The sequence below is a fragment of the Protopterus annectens genome, chromosome 14.part0, assembly GCF_019279795.1.
Source record: "Protopterus annectens isolate FY-2018-M chromosome 14.part0, PAN1.0, whole genome shotgun sequence".
Classification (NCBI taxonomy): Eukaryota; Metazoa; Chordata; order Ceratodontiformes; family Protopteridae; genus Protopterus; species Protopterus annectens.
In genome coordinates, this window is record NC_056748.1 from 499,701,681 (window position 1) to 499,725,724 (window position 24,044).

The window sequence follows — 24,044 nt, forward strand, 5'->3', positions numbered from 1 at the left end:
AGCGGCCTTAGCAGCTTTAGAACCCTGAGAAATAGTTTCTGGATCTGCAGAAGGGTTCTTAAATAAGAATTCATGGGAATCAGGGACTCTGTAAAATCTATCAGGCTTAGAAGGAGCAGGCGGCAAGGAATCAGGATTCAGGTTAGCTTCAGAAAAAGCATCATCCACAATGTCAAGCACAGGAGGAATAGCCAAAGGTCTGTGTTGAGGGAGAAGGAGAAATTCTCTGAGTCTCTTTTTGGAGGCAGAAAAATCCTGACCTTCCCAATGAAAATGCTCCTCTCATCTCATGTAAAGTTTCCCCAAAAGAGAAATCTTCAGGGGGAGAAGCAGAGGGAATAGAGTCCTCTGCATCTGAATCCTCATAAGGAGGAAAAGAGTAATCCTGGTCAGAGGAAGAGACAGAAGCCTGGTCAGAGGAATCATAAGGTAAATCCTGTCTAGGCCTTTTTTGAGGAGAAGGGTGAGAACCCCTAATCACTGTAAGTAAATCCTCAGCCATCCGTAGTAATTGCTTCTGGGACTTGGGAGCTGAATCCGAAGCAGCTGGAGTAGAAACTCTTGGTTTAACAGGAGTTTTTGTCTTTGCCTTTGACTTTGTTGAAATAGTTATATGTGAAGGCCTGAAAACTCCCTCAGAAGCCGGTACCTGCACAGCGGTTCCGGACCCATCTGAAGGAGTGACGTCCGAAGGTCCTGCAGCAGATAAAATATTAGGCCTAGATGGCTCCCCATGGGAGTCCGTGTCGGCCATCGATTCAGAAGTGGCGAACGACAGGGGCTGCAAAAGCGCCTCACTGACAACCGCCGAACCCGAAGCTGGCTCTGGCTGCGAAGAATCCTGTTTGGACCTCGGAGGCCTATCCTTGTCCTTGCGTTTCTATTGAATTCCGGTTGTCGGTAAAGTATCCGACGACATCCTGTAATTAAATCGTCTACCAAAATAGTTCAAGGCCCAATCGTACCTACGCTTGATAGTACGAGAATTAAACCTAGCACAGAACCGACAACAAGAAACGTCGTGGTCAGGGCCTAAGCAAGGTAGACAGTGAGAGTGGAAATCTTTATGAGGTATTTGTTTTCCACACGATATACAATTATTAACTTTTTCTGACATCGGAGGAGCAAGAAAAAAAGTTTCCCCAATGGGGTACTTAGCTTGAGAAGAGAAGTTGAAAACTTCGGACCGAAGTCAATCAAAGCACGTTGTTCTGAATACGCCAACCAACGACTTGCGAGCTGCTTTCCACCGCACGGCAAGAAAGACTGGAGAAGGCTGTCAGCTATGTACCGCTGCGTTCTGACGTGAGGGTACTTGCTGGTACAGCCGACGCTGGACCCAGACTTTGGGATTCTGGCCGACGTCGGGCTGCCTGCCAGCATGAACACCCTACAGTTATGACTGCAACAGTGAAACACGAAGAACATCTGGAGGTATAGTCAGAGGCTTATGCTGTGGCAAATCCAAAAATTCCCTGATGCTTTTCTTAGACTGCAGAAAATCCTGACAATCCCATTTAAAATGCTCCCGAAGAGTATTCAAAGTATCCCCAAAGGAAAAATCTTCTGGAAGGGAGGCAGAAGGGATAGAGTCCTCAGCATCAGAATCCTCAAAGCCACAAAAAAGCTGAGAATTTCCTTCTTCACCAGCAGACATACTGGAAATCTCAGAATCTGAAACAGACAAAACATCAGGAGATAATTCCCTAGTCCTCTATGAAGGGGGGGGGGGGCTGAGAGCCCCTAATCAGGGAAAAGATCACCAGCCATCTTTACCAACTGGGACTGAGGCACAGGAGGGGAGGCCGACGCCTGCTTGTGAGTAGGTTTACGACTGGAAGGTTTACTAGCAATCCTGAGGGACTCAGTAGGCCTAGCAACTGCAGAAGTCTGAACTAAGGTAGTCGGGTCTGCTTCTGGTTTCATGTCGAAAAGAGGCGTCAGAAGCCGGTGCCTGCAAAGCGGCTCCAGACCCAACTGAGGCGGTGACAGTTGGAGGGTCTGAAGACGAAATAGCAGCCTGCGGCATGGAGGACACCGTAAAGGTCTCAGCAGAGGCTTGCTGCTGAAAATCTGTGGACTGCAGGGGCTGCAAAAGCACCTCACTGACTACTGCTGTGCTGACAACCAATTTCACCGGTGTGTCGTCAGCAGATTTAACACTAGGCCTGTCACTGTCCTTGTCTTTGCATTTCCTAGGTATATCTGAAGTCGGGAGACCAGAAGACGCCATACCGACAAACTTAGGCCATACTCCAAAATGCTTATACAAAATCTTAGCTCTACGGCGTATGGTAAGCAGGTTAAAGGAAGCACAGGGATCGCAGTTAGGGACGTTGTGCTCAAGACCCTAACAAGTTATACAATAGGAATGTTCATTTGCTAATTTGTTTTCCACAAGCAAGACAGTTATTAACTTTACCTGGCATTGTTAAAGCAAGAAAGTGCATCCCTGTACTTATCTGAAGCTGTATTCAACTTGGTAGTCGGAAAGCAAAACTAAGGTTGAAATGGCCAACTTGCACTTAATTTTAAATTGCATCTGTTTTCTTAAAGACTTGCATATTTTCTGTCCTTTATACCTGATGTTCTGACATCATTTACAGGCACTGTTATAACTCTGATATTCGGTCGACTTGTGAACCTCTGCTATCCCATCTGTAAAAACAAAACAAAAAACATCTTCCTTTCTACACCAGAGGGTAACAAAGACAGCCCAAACCCAAGGAGCCATGCCTACACCCCGATGTTGAAAAATCTGACAATGAAAAAGAAGATGGAGCCACAGCCAAGTGCTGTTCTTCTACAGACTGTGGAAATTCTGTGGCCCCAAAGAACTTGGGTCTGAAGGGGCTGAATGGAGGGTCTGGGGACTCTGTTGACCATACAGATGGCAGTGCTAACATTGGAAGCTGTTCATCCTGAAGGTACCCCTTTGATCATGAGGTGGTTTGGGACTTGGGCTGTAGTCTTACTGGGTTTATCTGATTATCAGTTGAGCTCTTAAGCTTCCCTTTGTTACGCCTGGAGTCTTGCTATCAAGGCTTTTAACGATTTTGGGAGCTGGGAAGAAGCCACTAGAGAGCATAGAAGCAGAACTGCCCAAGGGTAAACTCTTTCTGGCTCCAGAAAGTCTGTTCTTACAGTTTACACCTACACTAAAAAGTGCAGCACTTGTTCCAAATAGCTTTTTCTTCTCAAAAAGCTCAGCACTTGTCTTATAAGCATATCCCTTGTCTTATAAGCATTCTCTTTGCAGGTCAAGCACTCCTATATTATACAAAACTCTCACTAGCAAAACTCCCCAGGAGTGCCCACGTCCCTGCTAAGCCCACTACTTTTCTGTCTCATACCAACTCATAATTCTTTCTAGCATGTCGAAGGGTCAGATGCTGCTGGCGTCTCTCCTGCCCAGTTGGTGAATCTGGGAATTCTGAGACAATGTTACAATTGCCTCATGTACACGGACAACCCTCTCCTCCTCCCACGTAACACTAACACTTGTGAGAGATGCAGCTATTTAGCCAGACTGGAGGCTGAGCTCTCTCAACTCAGGACTGGCAAGACCAGGCAGGAGGAGAAGGCAACTACACACACCACAATACCAGTCTCACATAACTCAACCACACCACTGAATCAAACACATAAACACACTAAGACATATTCGGAGGCTCTGAGTAAAAATTTACCTAAACAGCAGAGGCCTCCAAAGCAGACACCCAAGCAACTGCAAACTCAATACACCACACAAACAACACAAACAACAAAATCAGTGTGCAAAGCAGTCACTGCCCTTAAGGCCAAATACAACACCAAACGTACTTGTCATAGATGACTCCATAGTCAGACACACTGACGTCCCGCTCACCAGACTGAGTAAGGAGAAGGTCACAGTAAGCTGCCTGTCGGGCGCTAGAATCCGCCACATAACACAAGCACTCAGGTCTCTCTACAGCAGGTACAAGTACGACTCAGTCATTGCCCACACTGGTGTCAACGACCTGAGACGTACCTCCTTGGACTACATGAAAAGAGACATTGAGGAGCTCTCTGATTATGTAGCCCAGGCAGGTATGACCCTGACCTTGAGCAGTATCCTACCTTCACCTAGAATGATGCCACAATACAGTGATAAGATGATCAGCTTTAATAATTGGCTTAAATTCTGGTGTCATTCAAAGGGGATCCAATGTCTGTCTACCTGGGATGACATGCTGGACAAGCCACGCTGCTTCAAGGGACGGCTTGCACCTGTCACCCTAGGCTTCGGATATTGGCAAAGGCTCTTGCCACCCCATAGTGCCTTTTTAGGCAAGGCTCAAATTCTAAACCTACCACCCTAGAACACAAAAAGTAAAAAACTAAGGGTAATGCTGCTCAATGCCAGAAGTCTCAATCTCAAGATGCACGCACTGAGGCCCTTCTCAGTATGGAGAACATCGATGTCTGTGCTGTGACAGAAACCTGGTTCAAGGCTCCTGAGAGCACCCCAGCACTATCAGGTTTCACCTCATATCATGCGTTCGCCCCAAAATCCGGACAACACCAAGAAAGGAGGGGTGTCCATATTCATAAAGGACACCCACACCTCAAGGTTGGTGGCAACGCACGATGCATCGGAGACCATCCAGGTGCAATTAACCATAGGCAAGACTGCTCTGCAATTTGTAGCATGTTACAGGCCACCCTCTCAAACTCAGGAACCTCACATGGCCTTCCTGAAAACAATGGAGGGATAAATGTATCTCCAAACACCATCATACTAGGTGACTTCAACTACCCTAATATAGACTGGGAACACTACTCAAGCCCAAACACTCTAGCCCAAAGGTTCCTGGAGTTCATAAACTCAAATGCCATGGAACAACTAGTCATCATCCCCACAAGAGGAGAAAACATACTTGATCTCATCATCACGAACATGGGATCACAATGTTCAACACCCGAAGTATATCCCTCACTGGTGAGATCAGATCATAAACTAATCTCGCTGGAGGTCCTCATCCCACCCCCACCTGAAATAAAAAAGACCACAGTGAAAACTTCTCAAAAGCCGACTTCACACTTCTAAAACTAATGTGGTCTCCTTTAAGGCCCCTGAGTCAGTGGTAAACATTACTCAAACCGCTGAATCACTTACAAATGCCTTCTACCAGCACCTACAGGACTGCATGGATCAGGCAATCCCAAACAAAACTAAGACTCTTTGTACCAAAGGCAAGCGTCCAGTCTGGTGGACCCCAGCCATAAACAAGCTCTACAACAAAAGGAGGAAGCTACTACAAGATAGAGCAAAATCCTTGAAAGGTAAGACACCTTTGATCATTATAAGTAAAAACTAAGAGCTCAGATAAAATCATGCAAGCCAAATTTTGAGACAAAAATGCCAAGGACTCAAAAGACAATAATAAGGCCTTCTTTAGCTATGTTAGAAACCTAGGAGGAAACTCCCAGATATGCTCAGAATTAGTTCAAAATGATGTGAAGATTACTGAACCTACACACATTGCCAACATACTGGCTGACAGGTTCAGTGCAAACTTCTCCCCAAAGGAGAGATATCTATACCAGAGGATTGTAGCCCCCAAACATCTCCAAGCCCAGGTGAGAACTGCTCTCTCCAAAGCAAAAACACAGCATCCATGGGACCGGATGGTGTCCCCGGCTGTGTGCTCCACGAACTCAATGAGGAATTAAACCCGCAGTTAGGACAGCTGTTTAATCTTAGCCTCACCTCAGGATCACGTACTCAAGAAGTGGCGCACGGCGACTGTGGTCCCACTTCACAAGGGCGGTGCCTCCACCGACCCTGGAAATTACCGTCCCATTAGCTTGACAAGCCTTATCTGCAAAGCCATGCAGAGGATCATAATGGAACTCATAAATAAAGACATAGGGAACTTGCAGACTTTGGATCCAACCCAGTTTGGCTTTGTCAAAGGCAGATCATGCCTTTTAAACTTGGTTGACTTTCGAGACAGTCACCAAGGCCATTGATGAGGGAAAGGCAGTCCATACAACCTACCTTGACCTGGCAAGGCCTTCGACACAATACCCCACTCAGGTATCATCGAAAAACTCATCAGCTTGAATGTAAACCCATACATCACAAGATGGGTTGCAAACTGGCTAAGTGACAGAACCCACAGGGTCAGAGTTGCTGGAGCCATGTCAGACTCAAAGCCTGTCACAAGTGGTGTCCCACAGGGTCAGTCCTGGGTCCACTCTTGTTCGCATCTACTTTTCTGAAGTACAAGCAAACACAGGAGGGTTATGGCTGACAAAGCTTGCAGATGACTGCAAACTGGGCCATAGTCGAAAACACATCTGACACAGATATCCTTCAGAAGGGCCTCACAGAAGCGGATAACTGGTGCAGAGCCATGGCCTAAAGTTAAATGCCAAGAAATGCACAGTCATACCCTTCGGGAAAAACAAGGTTACCCCTAGCTACCATATAGGTGGCAATCCACTGAGCACAGAAGAAGTCATCAGGGATCTGGGGACCCAGGTTGACAGTAGCCTTTCATTTGACACTCATGTTGCTAAAGTAGTTAGGAAAACCTTCTACATTGCCCACCTGATCATGAAGGGATTCACATCTAGATCAAGGGAGGTCATCGTCCCCCTGAACTCATCACTCATTAGACCTATGATCGAGTACAATGCCCCATTCGGAATGTATCTGACCCGACACCTGCAGCAGCTGGAAAGGCCCCAAAAGTTCCTCACCAAAAGGATAAAGGGTCTCAAAAATATGTCTTATGCTGCCCGACTGAAAGAACTCCAGCTCTATTCAGTCTCATACCGCTTGCTCAGAGGTGACCTGTGCCTGACATATAAGGCCATGTCAAACCCTGATTTGATGAATATGCTTCACCTCAAAAATCTAGATCCCTCAGAACCACAAGGGCGGAGACTTAAACCTTGACACGGTTATTAATAGAACGTGCTGGAGGGACAGATTCATCACCCAGAGACTCCCTATGCTGTGGAACAAAATCCCGGTACATGTGAGGCAGAGCACCTCGCTGGCCTTGTTCAAGAGGTATCTTGACCAATGGATGGGGGATCGCAGATATACCCCAGGGATTACTTCAGTGTCACTGCTTGACAGAGGCACAGCAAAATAATAGGCATAGTTTTATTCAAACTAAAGGGGTGGCGAAAGCCAAATAACTATGGGCTAGGCTTATAAATGCCCTTGGGCAGATAGCCTAGTATGAACCTATGAACCTATAAAGGAAGCACAGGGATCGCAGTTAGGGACGTTGTGCTCAAGACCCTAACAAGTTATACAATAGGAATGGAAATCATGGTGCGGAATTTGTTTTCCACAAGCAAGACAGTTATTAACTTTACCTGACATTCGTTAAAGCAAGAAAAGGGCATCCCCAATGGGGTACTTATCTGAAGGCGTCTTCAACTTGGTAGTCGGAAAGCAAAACTAAGGTAAATGGCCAACCGGCACTAGTGCAAATTGCATCTGTTTCAGGCTCCGCAGTAAGAAAGACCGAGGAAATGTTGTTGGCTGCCTCCCTTTATACCTGATGTTCTGACATCAGTTTGACAACCGGAGGCAGCCGTCATATACCAAGGACTCTGACATTCGGTCCGACTGACAGCTACCGGGAGCCGGATAACCCATATGTGAGGAATGCAACAGTGAAACACGAAGAACATCATCCTCTCTACAACATCGAAAGACCAAGGCTGGCCTCTCAGTTCCAAGAGTGCTGGAACCAGAGGGTAACAAAGACAGCCCCAAACCCAAGGGAGCCGTGCTTACACCCGATGTTGAAATCGGCGACAAGCTATTGAAAGCAGAAACCCCCAAGTGGAAGTGATGATCCTGAAGCAGGGACAGTCAACCCCAAACCAGAAACTCCAGCTTTGATGCCATGGCTCTGAAGTCCCAATGGTCCCCCAGCTAGTCAGGGGTGAGGCTAGCAAAGAAAAAGATGGAGCCAAAGACAGCCAAGTCATTGGATTCAACACAGACTGTGGAAATTCCGCTGGCCCCAAAGAACTTGGGTCTGAAGGGGCTGAGGGATGAAGCCAGAAGGATGGAGCTGAAGATCCTAGTGCAGGACCTGGACCTGAGGGTATAAGGCCTATCTGCACCTGCAAAAAGGACCTCAGCAGCTGCTTCAGATCATAGGTTTTGATGCTGCCCACTGACCTCAATAACCAGAAAAAAGAAGTCACCAAGGAAGGTTTAGAAGGTCTATAAGAAGATCCCACATGCCGGATCTAAGCCGGAGAGACCCTGAACCGGGGCGATGACAATGAAGACTCTGGTGACCATACAGATGGGGGGTGCTCAGAGGAAAAAGTGGAAGCTGTTCATCCTGAAGGTACCCCTTTGATCATGAAGGGGTTTGGGATGCTTGGAGCCGGAGAAGAGATCTTACTGGGTTTATCTGATTTGGGCAAAGTCGATAGGCTCCAGAGTACCCAAAAGTTGCACGACTTTCGGATCAGTTGAGCTCGAGGCAACAGGTTCAGTAGTGAAAGCAGACCACCTCTTAAGCTTCCCTTTGTTATGTCTGGAGTCTTGCTGTTGAGGCTTCTTGGACACGATTTTGGGAGCTGGGGAAGAAGCCACCGCAGAGATAGAAGCAGAACTGCCCAAGGGTAGAAGCCCTTTCAACACTAATCTGGCTCTACACTCATAAATGGCGCTGATGCCAAAACACTCACAAATGGAGCATCCAGAATCCAGATGCACTGTACCCAAACAATGGACATGTTTTAAGTGCATGTCCTAGGAAGGCAACTTGAGCCTGCAGGAAACCCACTTTTTTAAAGCCCTTATCCATATCTTCCAAAAAAAACTACCCAAACTAACCTCAACACACTCATAAAAGTCAGATAAAAGGATGGGAATGGAAAAGGGAAGACTAAACTAAAAGAATAACTAAGGATAAGGGAACAAAATATTTCCAAGTTACTACACCAACTTCTCTAAGCAATAACTGTAGAGCACAGCCAAGACCAAGCTGCAGACCCAAATGGCAATAAACTAGATCTAGGAAGTTGACACAGAAACAGGGAGATGTGGGTAAGGGAGGAGGAGCCAAGTGGGCTAAAAACTTTAGAACTGGCCAGTGTTGGATTAGAGTCAAATCCAAAGTCCCAAAGGTTACAGCCAGAAGAAGCAGACAACACTGGATCTACTGTTTTATAAATCACAAAGCTCTGATATAGCATACAAAAAGGTTAGCACTTTTATTCCAGTTAGTCATCCTATACTGCAAGCATTTAAAATGCTTGCGAACAAGACATTTATAACTTGATAATGTTAACAGGTCTACATCCAACTTTTTTTTAACTTAACTACAGATGAGAATAATGCTCTGAACAAGTGTGTGAGCAACACAGACAAAAAAATTAAATGTTCCAATAAAGGCATGGCTATTGTAGTAATGGACAAGCAATTTTATCTGAATGTCATTTTTAATAATTTTTCTGAAACTGATACTTAAACACCTATTACTAATGTTCAAGTACAAATTATTATGAGAAAAGTTGGCAATGAAACTTATACCTTACAAATTAATGGACAAATATCACTTGATCTCTTAATTTTCTTTCATGTGCCTTACCCAGTTATACGCACCTTCTATGGACTTCCCAAAACACAAAATGAACATATGCCTCCAATGAGACCTATAGTCTCATCTAAAGGGTGGGTTACACAGCCTGTTTTATCCAACTTAGGAAGTGTGCTGGATCAATTTCTATTTTAGTCTAAGAGCTACATAAAAGATGGTCAAGATTTCTTGCAACTTTACATTTGGCATTCAGAATGTAAAAATACTTATTAGTAACCTCTCACATTGACTATTTTTACAAGAATGCCTGATGACACAGGTACTGAACACATTAAGAAACTTTCTCTCTACACATTCACATTTACCTACAGGTGATATAAATACCACCTGTGAATTGTTACTGTCTGTTTTATGTAATAATGCATTTCTTTTTCAAGTCAAAATTTTCTTCAAGGAGAAAGTGTAGAGATGGGTACCAATGTAGCTAATACTTACGCAAATCTTATTTTGGCCACATGAAAAGATACATTTTAAACAGTGCAAATGTCTTTCAAAACTGCCTTTTTTTTTTAAACAAAAGATTTGTGGATATTTTTATTTTATGGGACTCTAATTGTGGTGACCTACATGAATTTGTTACTTAACTGACACTATACATTTTCTAAAGTGTAAAATATCTTCCTCTCCCAGTCGTGTTAATTTCTTGGACATTAAAATAGAAGTGATGAGTAATGGTACAGAAACTAGTGTACACAGAAAGGCTACTAGTACAAATATGTAATTACATTGTACAAGTATGCATTTCCCTCATTTGTTCCATAATACAGTAAACATCTAATCTGTATGAACAAATTCAGTCACCTAATCACTATTAAGTGCAATGATTACATAAACTGTGGTTCTAACATAGTTTATGTAGTTACATGCCAAAGCTGTACAGTGTTATATGTTGGAAAAACAAATAGAAAATTTAAAAAAGTATTTGTGAACGTCTTTCCGACATAAAAACGCCAGGTAAACACTAATGTCTCATATAAACGTACAGCAGAGACGACCTTAGACCATGTACTTAAATTCATGGCACTTGAATTCATCTTAGTAAGAAGAAGAAATGGTGACCATCTGCATTACAACAGAGTGACTACACTACAATTGGATTACATCTTAAGAGCTGACTCCTATCCAGGGCTAAATGATGCAGCAAGTTTAATAGTGGTTTTAAAACAAAAAAACAGTTAATTTGATTATAAAGGATTAAACTATCCAGTGTATTATTATTTGTATTTCTATTCATTAGTTGTATTTAATTATTATGATTATGCAATGCTGCTGTACATGTTTAAATGTTAGCCAAGGTCTTATTTTGTGGCTAATGAAATATTAATGAGTTTTAATTACACAATGTAGCCAATGAATTTTGGATTCTGACATCACATGATTATTCTCTTTAAATATGACTGACTTATTTTACTTGCAAACCTGATGAAACTTTTACAAAAGCCTGCTGTGCTAGTCACTACAATCAGAACGATCATTTGAAAGTATTTTTTCTCTCTGGTGATTTGAGCTCAACTCTTTGGACTGCTTTTTTATTTGACTGAGCTCATCCTTATCCATAGCTTGGCGCTCGTTGACTGAGTTTTTACTTGAAAACAAAACAGAAGGTGCTGTTAATTAGTAAGGCATAGAGAATACTGCATGATGCGTAGAAGACTCAACCAGACAAGGTTATAAAAGAGAGGTAAGTGATAATGGAAAAGTAGTTTACAAAGGAACAGTGGGACAACATCTGTATAGCTCCCAAGTATGCAAAGTCCAAAAGGTTTAGGATTTTTCCTCCAAAGTGTTTGCACAGATATTTGTATACCACAAGAAGTGCTCACAGAAGTTTCCTCAATTAGGTAGCAAATGCAGGAGGTATGATGGGAAAAAGAAAGATAACTGTGAACATGCATGTTTTTTGGGAAAATGCACCGAGTTGGCAGATTTTAAAAATTCCCTACATGGTACTGTCAGAAATGCTGGGGGAGCAAACAGTTCTAACTTAATGGAAATGATTCTTTCAGTTGGGACACATGATCTGAATTTCACAGACATTGTAATGCCTTACTAAGTTTACTACTACTGACTGACAGAAATGCAATTATTAGAACAAGGAAAGCAAAGACTAAATCATCTACAACTGTTGCATAATTGTAAAAGGAGATAAAAGAACTGGAGGGTGGGGGATTGAGAAAAGGGAAGCAGCAAACTATACAGAAATAAATGTAATCTGCCATAACAAGGCCAATAATCTAGAGCCAATGTTCACCCCACCAGGTGGGCTAACCCTGCTGCTGCTGTTCTTCCATACCACAAACATGCATGGATATTCATACCTATTAACCAATTTAGTGTGTCCAATTCACCTACTTCATGTCTTTGGATTATGGAAAGAAACTACAGCTCCCAGAGAAAACCCACGTGAACACAGCAAGGACATGCAAACTCCATATAGGAGGCACCCCAGCCAAGAGTTGAACTGGAGAACTTCTTGCTGTGAGGCGACAATGCTACCCACTGTGCCAACCAGGATAGGCCAAGTACATGAAGTGTTTTTGTTAAGTCTTCTGGCAGTCCTAAATAATGTTCAAACACATTTCCTGGTATTTACAGTTAGTTTGTTAGAACACAACCAGATCCAGAGCAGAGGGCAGTCTTCTTACAATATACTGTTGTGGGAAAAACAGAGGAGAGCAATGTTTAAAGGAAGACTAAGGTTTAAGGGAAGGCATGAACTGAGCAATTTATGTAATGCTAGAGTGAATTATAATATGTACATTGCATGAAAAATATTACTACGGTTTGTTTTCTATTAATTTATGGGTTACCAAGGTCACTTTTTAAAATGGGATTTAAAGATGTTCAAAAAAAAGGAAAAAAGAAAAATGGTTATGGCTTATTTTCTTTTTTCTATTAACTGATGCGCATACAGGTCATTTTTTACAACATGAGAATTTGATAAAAGTGTTAAAAAATCCAAAGGAGAACACACATCCAGTCTTTTCAATAGTAAAAAATGAATTTAAAACAAAGCATTTTTTACTACACTGCTGGACTGAAACTACAATCAATGGTAGCTGGCTATGATGTGCCAAACCACTGGATACATGCTGATACCTCTGCACCTACTCTAATCACCCTAAGATCAAAGCTTACCATGGTAGAAAATCAAACACTATAGCATACATTAAAATGAAGCATTCTGATTTGTGCAGAAAAATCACATCTGAGAAAACAGACTGACAGTTTGTTTCTACAGAAGTACTGAATGTGTGTGTGCATGTGAGCCACTAGTGGATTATGCCACTCTAAGTTCCTTGCGATCCTTTGACAGGATGGGCAAAGGTCAATAACATCTAGTCTAAAATGGATTTTGAACTTTTAACACATTGGTATCACATTGTAAAGTCTATAAATGACTACAAGAAATCTTACCATTGGCCTTAAGGGAAGACAGTAAGCATGCCATCATGCTTTTGGCAACACTTGGATCTGAAACTTTCGTGTGAATATCCACTTTTATCAGGGATGGAAAATTGGCAAGAAATGACTCTGGTAGCTCATCATCATCTTCATGGAAACTCAAAATGATTTTCTAAACAGCAGGAAACAAAAAAATACAAAGCTACATTAAGAGAGTGCTTGCATTTTTGCATTATTGTATGACTAGAAAATTAACTTCTGGTTACATGGGCTTAACTATTCCAAACATCATGGATGCAGCTATACATGTTGGCCAACATAACTTCCCCATATATTTAAGAGATGATTCAGGGCAGTGATAATTTCAGAGGAGGAACAAGGGGACATCAAGGCATTTGGCCTGCTGACAATGGCTTGGACAGCTACACCACCTTTAAGGTAACTGCTCACGAAGACAAAAATACTGGAATAGGCTACAGAGCAGAGGGTGAGAAGTATTATACAAGTGAACATACTTCATCTACAACTGCGTTAAATTCCTAACATGACTGTGCTATGTATACCATACAGCTCACTGTTGAAGTAACAGTAACACCGGGACCCGAGAAGGTGTTGGCTGCAGCAGTCCCTACTGGATGGTCATGGCAGATCTTGTCTTGGCTCTGAAGGTAATGTCCAAGTTAAAATGTCTGGGATGCCAACTGGCTTACTGACAGAACCCACACTGTAAAAGTAGCAGATTCCAAATCCAGCTCCAGACAAGTGGAGTACCTCAGGGTTCAGTCCTGGGACCGCTCTTGTTTAGCATCTACTTCTCTGAAGTACTGGCCAGCACTAGGACTCTGGCTAACAAAAGTTTGCAGATGACTGCAAACTGGGAGCCACTATTGAATCCCCAAATGATGTGGATATTCTACAAAAGGGCCTTACAGAAACAGATGCTTGGTGTCAGAGCCATGGCCTCAAGTTCAAGGCCAAGAAATGTATAGTTATCCCCTTTGGGAAAAAAACATGTAGCTGTGAATTACCATACAGGTGGCAGTACACTAAACACAAAGTGTGATGAGACAGTGGTCTCACCTTCGATAACCACATTGCCACAACAGTCAGGAAATCCTTCTATGTGGAACACCTCATCACTAAGGGCTTTTCATCCAGAAAAAAGGAGGTCATTGTCCCACTGTACTCATCCCTCATTAGACCCATTATAGAATACAATGCCCAGTTTGGTATGTACCTCTTAAGACATCTGCAACACTGGAAATGCCGCAGAAATAGCTCATTAAAAGAATCACAGGCCTAGAACAGATGGCCTAGGTTGACCATCTAAAAAAAACTCCAGCTATACTCTGTTGCGTATAGTTTACTCAGAGGCGATCTCTGCTTAACATACAAGGCCATGTCAAACCCAGAGCTGTTGGACATGCTACATTTAAAGAAATCCCAATCCCACAGAGCTAAATGCTCCAAGGATCTAAACCTTGTCATCACAATGAACAAAACATGCTGAAGGGATAGGTTCCTGACTCAGACACTCCCCAGACTCTGGAATAAACTGCCCATACATGTCAAGCAAAGTGCCTCTTTGGCCCTCTTCAAAAGGAACCTTGATGACTGCATGGGAAATAGGAAATTCACCCCGGGGATCACATCAGTCGCCCTGCTAGACATGGGTCCAGGGAAGTAAATACTGTGGGAAGAAATAGCCAGGGGAATTGTTATGGCTAGGCTTGTATAGGCCCTAGGGCCTAGTCCCAACCTATGAAGACAGATAAACAGCTACTTGCTAAAATGGAGTGGGTGCTGACCTCTCAAACGACAGTTATAGAGGTTGCTGTGGCTCTTGCAGAGTGGGCTCGCATGCTCTGGAACAGTCTCATCTTGGAAAGATGCATTCAGCCACCATTTACTACTGGTATGTTTACTGACACACCTACCCTCCCCCACCCTAGCCAAAAGCTATGAATAAAGGAAAGTTGTGTAAAATCTTACCATAACCATAGATGTCCTTCACTTCCATGTTGCACTATTCTAAATGTGTTTACCCTTCTTCCTTCCAGTTCGTCCAGCCAGGATTCAAAAGATTTTCAGTCCCTCTAGGTGCGTCGGACATCTGATGTGGCAGCAGGAATGTGGGCCATAAATGTGACGTCTGCATGCACCAGCCCTCAGAACCTAAAAAGCCCCAGTCAGAACCAGTCCTATAAGGGCACAGCCTGTCCAGTGTCACCCAGGAGAGCAAGGAATACTGCAACATGGAAGAGAAGGACATCTACGTAGATGTGGAAGAGATACACTTTCTTCTTTCCCTATTCCATTCTAATGTTGGGTATGGGTATGTAGCCTAGAAGAGGTTTCTAGGAATCCATAGAGGATAGCCCTGGCAAACCCGCCCTGGCTCTGGAGATGTGGTAGCTTGTAGTGCTTGGTGGTGGTGGTGGACAGGGTGCTGGTGGCATCCACTTGATAGGAGGAAGGCCATTGCTCTGGTGGAGTACATTGCAACATGGTGAAGGCAACAGAAGGAAATGACCCTGAGGATCCGGGCAAGATTTTACACAAACTTTCCAATGTCCTTCTATTCCAATGTTGCAGTATTCTGCATGTAGGTGAGTACCAAAGTTTATGTAGGTAAAACTTAAGTTGCCTGTGGATGTCTAGGGAATGAAGTACTCGCTCACTATCCCCCTGCGGGTTGGTGAAAAGGATAGGCAGGTGAATAGTCTGGTTCAAGGATAGGTCATTCACTACTTTGGGTGTGAATGATGGATTGGTCCTGAGAGTCACCCTGTCAAGGTAGAAGACTAAGAAGGGTGGTATAGTCATAAGTGCTTGCAGCTCTAAGATCCTTCTGGCTGAGGTCAGAGCTACCAACAAAACAGTTTTCCATGTGCAAAATTTTATGGGAGCCTTGCCGGCTGGCTCAAGGGGACTAAAGTGAGTTTCTCCAATACATAGTTAAGGTCCCAGGGAGGAAGGGGGAGTTTCCTGGGTGGTCTCACGTGTAGTACCCCTTTGAGAAAAAGTTTAGTCGGAAGTCTGGATGCAAGGGGAGGGTCCATAGGTAAACAAGCAGAAATTGCAGACAAATGTGCTTTTAGGGATGAGTAAAGCCAGTCCTGTCTGCATTAGTTCACACAGGTAAGACAGGACTAGAGGAATGTCACTTTCCAGTGGGTCCAACTGTCTTTTGCAACACCAAATAGAAAACCTTTTCAAATTCAAAAGACAGGATTTTCTTGTGTTGGGTTTCCTGGCCTCCTGCAGGACATACAGCTTGTCCTCATTGTACAGGGTCTGAAGGGGATCAGAATCCTAATCAGCCATAGGATGAGTTGCAGGGATTGCCACTATGGGTGAATCTGAGTCCACTTGTGCTGTCTGAGCAGGTCCACTGAGGGGGGTAACTTGTGGTGATTGTCCTTGGACAAATGAAGGAGGAGGGGGAGCCAGTACTGTCTTGGCCAGTAGGGAGTCACCAGCAAGATTTTTGGTGAGTCCTGCTGAACTTTCAGCAGTACCCTCTGAATCAAGGGGAAGGGGAGGAATGCATACAAAAATGTCCCCAACTAAGGCATTGAGAAGGCATCTGTTGCCAGTGCCTTGGGGTCAGGTGTCATGGTGCAGTAAAGTACAGTTGTATACACTTACCATAAATGTAGATGTTCGAGTGTATTCACTGTTGCAGTCATTACATTTGGGTTATCTGCTTGCAGGTAGCCCTCAGTCGGCCTGATTAACAAAGTCTTGGGTCCTTCGTTGGTTGCAGTCTCTTCTTCAGTGACGTCAGGTCATCAGGGGTATAAAACATGCAGCAGACACTATTATATCAGATTTTCTTGCCCAAGATGTCAGGTGCCCCCCTAATGGGAAGCAATTAAATCTACAAATATACAAGGTTATACTTAAAACAAAAAAGCAAATACACCAAAAAGCTTTTAAGCATTGAAAAGGAGAGAAGAGGTATAGCCAACAGTGAATACACTCGAACATCTACATTTATGATAAGTGTACACAACTGTACTGTGTTTTTCGCGTTTCACTGTTGCAATCATTACATTTGGGTAAATTCCCAAAGCTAAGGATGGGAGGAGGAGTTTAGATAGCATTAGGATCAACTATAAGGCCCTGCAAAACTGCAGTGGCAAAGTCAGCTCTGGAGTTGGAGAAAATTGGCAAATGGTAATGCTTGGTTAAAGTATGTACAGAACTCCAGGTAGCAGCTTCTAGGATGTCCCTGGTAGATACACCTCTGAGAAAGGCTGTAGAGGTAGACGCAGCCCTGCTTGAGTGGGATCTGATCCCCTGTGGGATAGGTTTTCCATGGTGCTTATAGCAGAAGTGAATGCAATGACCTATCCATTTGGAGATCGTTCGCTTTGAAATAGCCTTCCCCTCTGACCCTGCAGCAAATGCCACCAGCAGTTGTTCAGATTTCCTTTGAGGTTTAGACCTGTCCAAGTAGAATCTAAGTTGTCTGTGCACATCTAAGGAGTGCAGTATCCATTTCCCTTTGTTCTGTGGATTAGGAAAGAAGGTAGGCAAATGAATGGACTGATTAAAGGCCACACTGGATACCACCTTTGGCATGAAAGAGGGACTGGTCCTGAGGGACACCCTGTCCGCATGAAAGATGATGAAAGGCTCCACTGCTATAAGGGCCTGTAATTCAGATACCCTTCTTGCTTAAGAGATGGCTAAAAGGGAAGCTGTTTTCCAAGAAAGGAATTTTAAATCTGCAGTAGCAGCTGGCTCGAAAGAAGGAAGGGAGAGTTTCTCCATAACAAAGTTAAGGTCCCAGGCTGGAGTTGGAGCTCTCCTGGGTGGTCTTAGATCCCCCCCCCCGAGAAACTGTTTGAGCAGTTGGAGAGAGAAGAGGGGAGGGTTCTGTGCTATAATGAGCTGAAATGGCTGAGGCGTGAATTTTTTACTGAGGAAAAAGACAGGCCCTTGTGAAGTATCTCAGTTAAGTATTGTAAAATCTGAGGTAAATTGGGCACTGCTGTGCTCATCCCTTGAGATTGGTTCCAGGCACAGAATCTTTTCCATTTTTCAGCATAAGATTTTCTAGTACTAGGCCCCCTTGCCTCTAAAATGACATCTATCACTAGTTTACTGAGGGATGGTAAAGGAGAGCTTAGGTAATTAGCCAGGCTGCTAGGTTCAGTGTTTGAAGCTAAGGGTGCAGAATCTGGTTCTCCTGCTGAGACAGCTAGGTAGGAGTCTGAGGCAGGTGCCATGGGGCCAACAGTGACACTGCGCAGGAAGGGGTACCAGTGTTGACGTGGCCAGGCTGGTGCAATCAAAATCATCCTTGGTTCGTCTTGTTTGACTTTTAGTAGTACTTTGGAGAGCAAATTCAGAGGAGGAAAGGCATAAACTGATGGGTTTTTCCAGCTGAAGGACAGAGCATCCACTTTCCAAGCTTGTCTGTGGGGATTCCTTGCACAAAATTTTTCCAATTGATAGTTCTGGGGGGAGGCAGCAGGGGGTAGTGTGAATGGGAGTCCCTTGTTTTGGTGGCAGGCCTCTGTCCACCAAAGGAACTCTAGGCGTAGACAAGGAATGATAGGAATCATTGCTTCTAGAGCCTAAGAATGTTGACACCATAGGCTTTTTAGATACCATTGTAGTTTCCTCATATGCAGTCTTGCATATGGAATTAGAAGAATGCTGGATGCCATGAACCACAAGAATTATAGTATTTGCCTTGAAGATAGCAAGGTTTTTGTGACCACTTGTTTGAAGTAGGTTGTCAAGTGAATTTGTTTCTCCTGCGTGAGGAAAGCCATCTGGGAAGTTGTATTCAAGCTTGCTCCCAGGAATATAATTTGTTGACAGGGCACCAGGTGTGATTTCTTTTCGTTTACGGTGTACCCCAGACAAGTTAGCACCCTCTGTACAAAAGCCAGCTAATTCAAAAGTATGTCCTGATTTTCTGCCTGAATTAGACAATCGTCCAGGTATTGGTATATTTAAATATTTCTTTGCCTGCAAAATGCAATGACTGGAGCCAGGCACTTTGTGAATACCCTCAGCGCAGCAGATAAGCCAAAGGGCAGTGCAGAGAACTGATAGTGCATGTAGCCTGCTTTGAAGCGTAGGTATTTTCTGCAAGATTCCCAGATTGGGATGTGCAGGCAGGCTTCCTTTAAATTTAGTGTTGCCAACCAGGCATCTTTGCTTAGCATAGGAAGCAACTAGTGAACAGTCAGCATCTTGAATTTTGGAATCACCAAAAAGGTGTTTATAGAGTAGGCAGGTCCAAGATAGGACGCCATGAATTGTCTTTTCTGGGTACCAGAAAAAATCTCGAGTAGAAACCTTGTCCCTTTTTCTCTTTTGGTACCAACTGAATAGCCCCTATGCTTGAGAGAGAGAGTACCTGCTTTTGGCCCTCTTCCCACTGCTTTGGAGGTAGATCCGGCCAACCGCTTGGAGTTGGTGTGGAAGTGAAATCTGTATCCTTGGGACAATGTATTAAAAACCCATTTGTCCTGGGTAACGAGTCCCCAGTTCTTTGCATGAAGTTCAATCTTTCCCCCCCAAAGGGGCAGTCAGTTGAGAAGTGCTTGGAAGTTTTAAAAAGTCGTCATTGAGACAGTTTACCATAGGGGGGAGTTTTATTACTCCCAAATTTGGAAGTGGAGGCCCCCCACTGCTTAGTCTTGTGCGTCACCTGGGACTGAAGCCTGGGTGCTCTGCTGGACGTGGGATTGGACTGAGAAGGTCTGGAAGAGGCAGGAAAAGACCAATTCTTAGAAGGCCGATGTCTACTAAATCTTGGAGGTTGTACTTGTAAAAAGTCTAACAGTTTGCACAGATTTAGCTTTTTCCTCCATCTTTTTAAGAACTTCTTCTGCCTTGTTGCCAAACAGGTGGCCCTGATTTAAGGGTGCATCCAGTAATTTCACTTCAACATGATCTGGCAAGGATTGTCCCTTAAGCCAAGCATTCCTTCTAAGTACAGACCCAGTTACCGCAGCCCTGCAAGATGCCTCTAGTGAATCAAAACCACATACAATGTATACCACCTTGTTCAGCAGAAAGCATAAAATCCTGTAAATCCTTATTTTCACAATCAGGAGTCAACATCATTTTCTGTTTAAGAAATCCAGTAATATGCAGCTGATACTTTAACATATGAAACTGGCAATTCAAGGCCCTAATGGCCAAAAGTTGCAGAAGTGTACACCTTCTTACCCCATCTATCCAGCGCCCTGGAGTATCTATCAGAGGGGGTAGGATTTTTGGCAGTAGTAGCTTTAATGCCCTTGGGTCCCTGTGAAATGATTTCAGGATCCGCAGTAGGATTTTTTTAAAGAAACTTGTGAGAGTCAGGAACCCTGTAATATCTATCAGGTTTTCTGAAAGCAGGAGGTAGAGTCAGGGGCCATGCTAGATTCTGAAAAGGTATAATCAACAATGTCCAGTATAGGAGGTATAGCTAAAGGCCTGTGTTGGGGCAGGAGTAAAAGCTCTAAGCCTCTTTTTAGAATCAGAGAAATCCTGACTTTCCCAATGAAAAAGCTCACAGAGTAGGCAAGGTTTCACCAAAAGAGAAATCCTCGGGGGGGGGGGGGGGGTTGGCAGATGGAATAGAGTCCTCAGCATCAGAATCCTCATAGGTAGACAAGGGTAAATCCTGGTCATCAGAGGAAACAGAAGGTTCAGAATCCTGGTCAGAAGCATCATAAGCAAACTTAGTCCTAGGTCTGAGAGGGGGAAGTTTGGCTTCCCCTGATTAAAGTAATAAGGTCTTCAGTCATTCTTATCATTTATTCTTTAGGCATAGAGGCCTGACCATGCGGTCTGGGCGTCAGTTTTCTAGGCATGGCTGGAGTTTTAGGCCTTGAAGAAGAAGATGGCGCCGGTTTAATATGCACGTCAGTAGGCCTGAACACACCCTCAGAAGCCGGTGCCTGCACAGTGGCTCCAGATCCATCCAAGGTAGAGACATCTGCAGGTTCCACAGTTGAAGCATCTCGTGGCATACCGGACTACGAATGGGTCTCAGTAGAGGCCTGCGAATCTGAAGTAGCGGGTATCAGGGGCTGCGAAAAGTGCCTCAGTGAGTACCGGCGAACTGGGCGGCCTCTCTCTGTCTTTATCTTTGCGTTTCTCTGGAATGCCGGTAGTCGGATGGCTTACCAAAGACATAGGATAATTGAATCGAGCACCAAAAAATTTAGAAGCGCAAATATACAGTCAACGGATAGTTCGTGGTTTAAATAAGGCACAAAACTGACAGCGAGGTATGTCATGGTCAGGGCCTAGGCAAGGAATACAGTACAAATGAAAATCTTTATGAGGTATTTGCTTTCCACAAGAAATGCAATTTACTTTTACTGACATCTGTTTAGAGCAAGAAAAAGTTTCCCCAACGGGGTACTTAGCTTTTAGTTGAAGACTGGTTCTGAAACTCGAAAACGAAAATTTCAGGAGTCGGCCGACCGGCACTTGCGAACTGCTTCTGCTTCGGGCACCGCGCGGCAAGAAAGACTGATGTAATGACGTTGGCTGCATGTTTTATACCCCTGATGACCTGACATCACAGAAGAGACAGCAACAGACGCAGGACCCAAGACTTTGTTAATCAGGCCAACTGAGGGCTACCTGCAAGCAGATAACCCAAATGTAATGACTGCAACAGTGAAACATGAACATCCAGGGAGTTGCCTGTTTATGGAGGAGGCGAACAGGTCTATTTGAGGTGTACCCCATCTGTAAACCAGATTCAGGACAACATCTCTTTGAAGCATCCATTTGTGGTTGTTTAAGATGGTCCTGCTTAGGTGATCTGCCTGGGAGGTGTGCAGGGAGGGTATGTAAGCTGCCTGTAGGGTAATTCCCTGTGAGGTGGCCATATCCCACACCTGCACAGCTAGTCTGCACAGGAGGTAAGATTTTGTCACTCCCTGTTTGTTGAGATACCACAGGACTGTGATGTTGTCCATGAATATCTTGACAGGCCCTTTCTCTAGCTAGGGTAGGAAGGCCTGTAGAGCAAGGAGAAAGTACAGTTTTGTACCTACCATAAATGCAGATGCTCGAGTGTATACACTGCTGCAGTCATTACACTTGGGTTATCCTGCCGTCAGGCGGTTCCCCAGTCGGCCTGAGTTCCAAAGTCTCGGTACGGCATCTGTTGCTGTCACCTCTTCCCTGACGTCAGTGCGGCAGGGGTATATAAGATGGAGCCGAAGCCATTTTCTTCAGTTTTTCTTGCCCCAGATGTCAGGTGCCCCCAAATAGGCAATTCAAATTGCTAATAAAACATACATAATAGAAGCAAACAACAACTTTCAGCTACCAGCAAATACTCCCCATAGGTAGTAAAGGGTAGAAGACATAGGTACGTACACCAGTAAGTAAGAGGGGAAGGAGGGAGGGTAACATGGACTGCAGCAGTGTATACACTCGAACATCTACATTTATGGTAGGTACAAAACTGTACTATGTTCATCGTGTTACACTGCTGCAGTCATTACACTTGGGTAGAATCCCAAAGCTGAGGTTGGGTGGCTGGTTCTATAAGGCCCTGCTGTACTGCAGTGGTGAAGCCAGCTCTGGATTTAGAGTATAGAGGCAGATGGGAATGCTTGGTGAAGGTATGCACAGAACTCCAAGTTGTTGCTTCCAAAATATCTTTGGTAGGTACTCCTCTGAGGTAGGCAGTTTAAGTGGCTGTTGCCCTAGTGGAGTGAGATCTAATGCTGCTAGGTACAGGTTTCCCATGGTGTGTATAGCAGAAACGTATACAATGTCCTATCCATTTTGAAATAGTCTGTTTTGAAATGTCTTTTCCCTGTGCTCCTGCAGCATATGCTACCAATAATTGCTCAGATTTCCTGAAAGCTTTGGTTTTGTCCAAGTAGAAGCGTAACTGCCTGTGAATGTCCAAGGAATGCAGTAGTCTCTCCCCTTTATTCTGTGGTTTTGGATAAAAAGTTGGCAAATGAATAGTTTTGTTTACAGCCACACTGGATACCACCTTTGGCATAAACGTAGGGTTAAGTTCTTAAAGACACCTTGTCCTGGTGGAAAATGAGGAAAGGTCCCACTGCCATTAGTGCCTGTAATTCTGAAACTGTTCGTGCTGATGTTATTGCCAGGAGTAGAGCAGTTTTCCAAGAGATATATTTTAATTCTGCTGTGTTAGTTGGCTCAAAAGGAGGTAAAGTCAATTTTTCCAAAACAAAGTTGAGGTCCCAAGTTGGAGTAGGTGCTCTACAGGGCGGTCTTATGTTTTTAGCCCCTCTGAGGTACTGTCTTAGCAAAGGATTAGAGAAAATTGCTGGATCCATGTTGTAATGAGCAGAGATGGCAGAGGCGTGGATCTTGATGGATGAGAAGGAGAGTCCTTTGTCCAGCATCTCAGTTAAATATTGTAGTATCTGAGGAATGTTTGGAACATGAGGGTCAAGGTTGTGTGCTTGGTTCCAGGCACAAAATATCTTCCATTTATCTGAATAGACTTTCCTGGTACTAGGCCTTCTGGCCTCCAGAATGACATCCATAACAGCTTTGGAGAGCCGCACTGCCTGCTTGACTAAGAAATCTTCCATGCAGCTAGGTTTAAGGTCTTTAGCTTGCTGTGTAGTATCAGATTGTTGTGCTGAGTCAGCAGATGTGGGATCTGAGGAAAATTCCAGGGTGGTTCTAGTGCAAAGTTCTTTAAGATTGGGTACCAGTGCTGGTATGGCCAGTTTGGTGCAATCAGGATCATCTTTGGCTCTTCTTGCCTGGCTTTTATGAGAACCTTTGGCAGCAGAGGTAGTGGTGGGAAAGTGTATACTTGTAGGTTTTTCCAGCTGAATGAGAGGGCATCCACTTTCCATGCTTGTGGATGGTAACTCCTTGTGCAGAATTTCTGTAGCTGGCAGTTCACTGGGGATGCAAACAGATCTACGCCCGGGCTCCACCATTTCTGTGTTATCATTCTGAATATCTGTGGATTCAATTCCCATTCGTGGGGATCCATGATCTTTCTGCTTAATTCTCCTGGCAGGAATTGTGCTT

General features: G+C 44.0%; 1 protein-coding gene across 1 annotated transcript in view; it reads right to left on the reverse strand.

Moving 5' to 3' along the window:
- Nucleotides 1-24,044, reverse strand: part of OGA (O-GlcNAcase) — a gene marked incomplete at its 5' end in the record, with an annotated part of 1,599,409 nt that overhangs the window by 76,969 nt on the left and 1,498,396 nt on the right. The window contains 1 exon segment of the mRNA XM_044056260.1: nt 13,035-13,194. Coding sequence (XP_043912195.1) covers nt 13,035-13,194 — 160 coding nt within the window.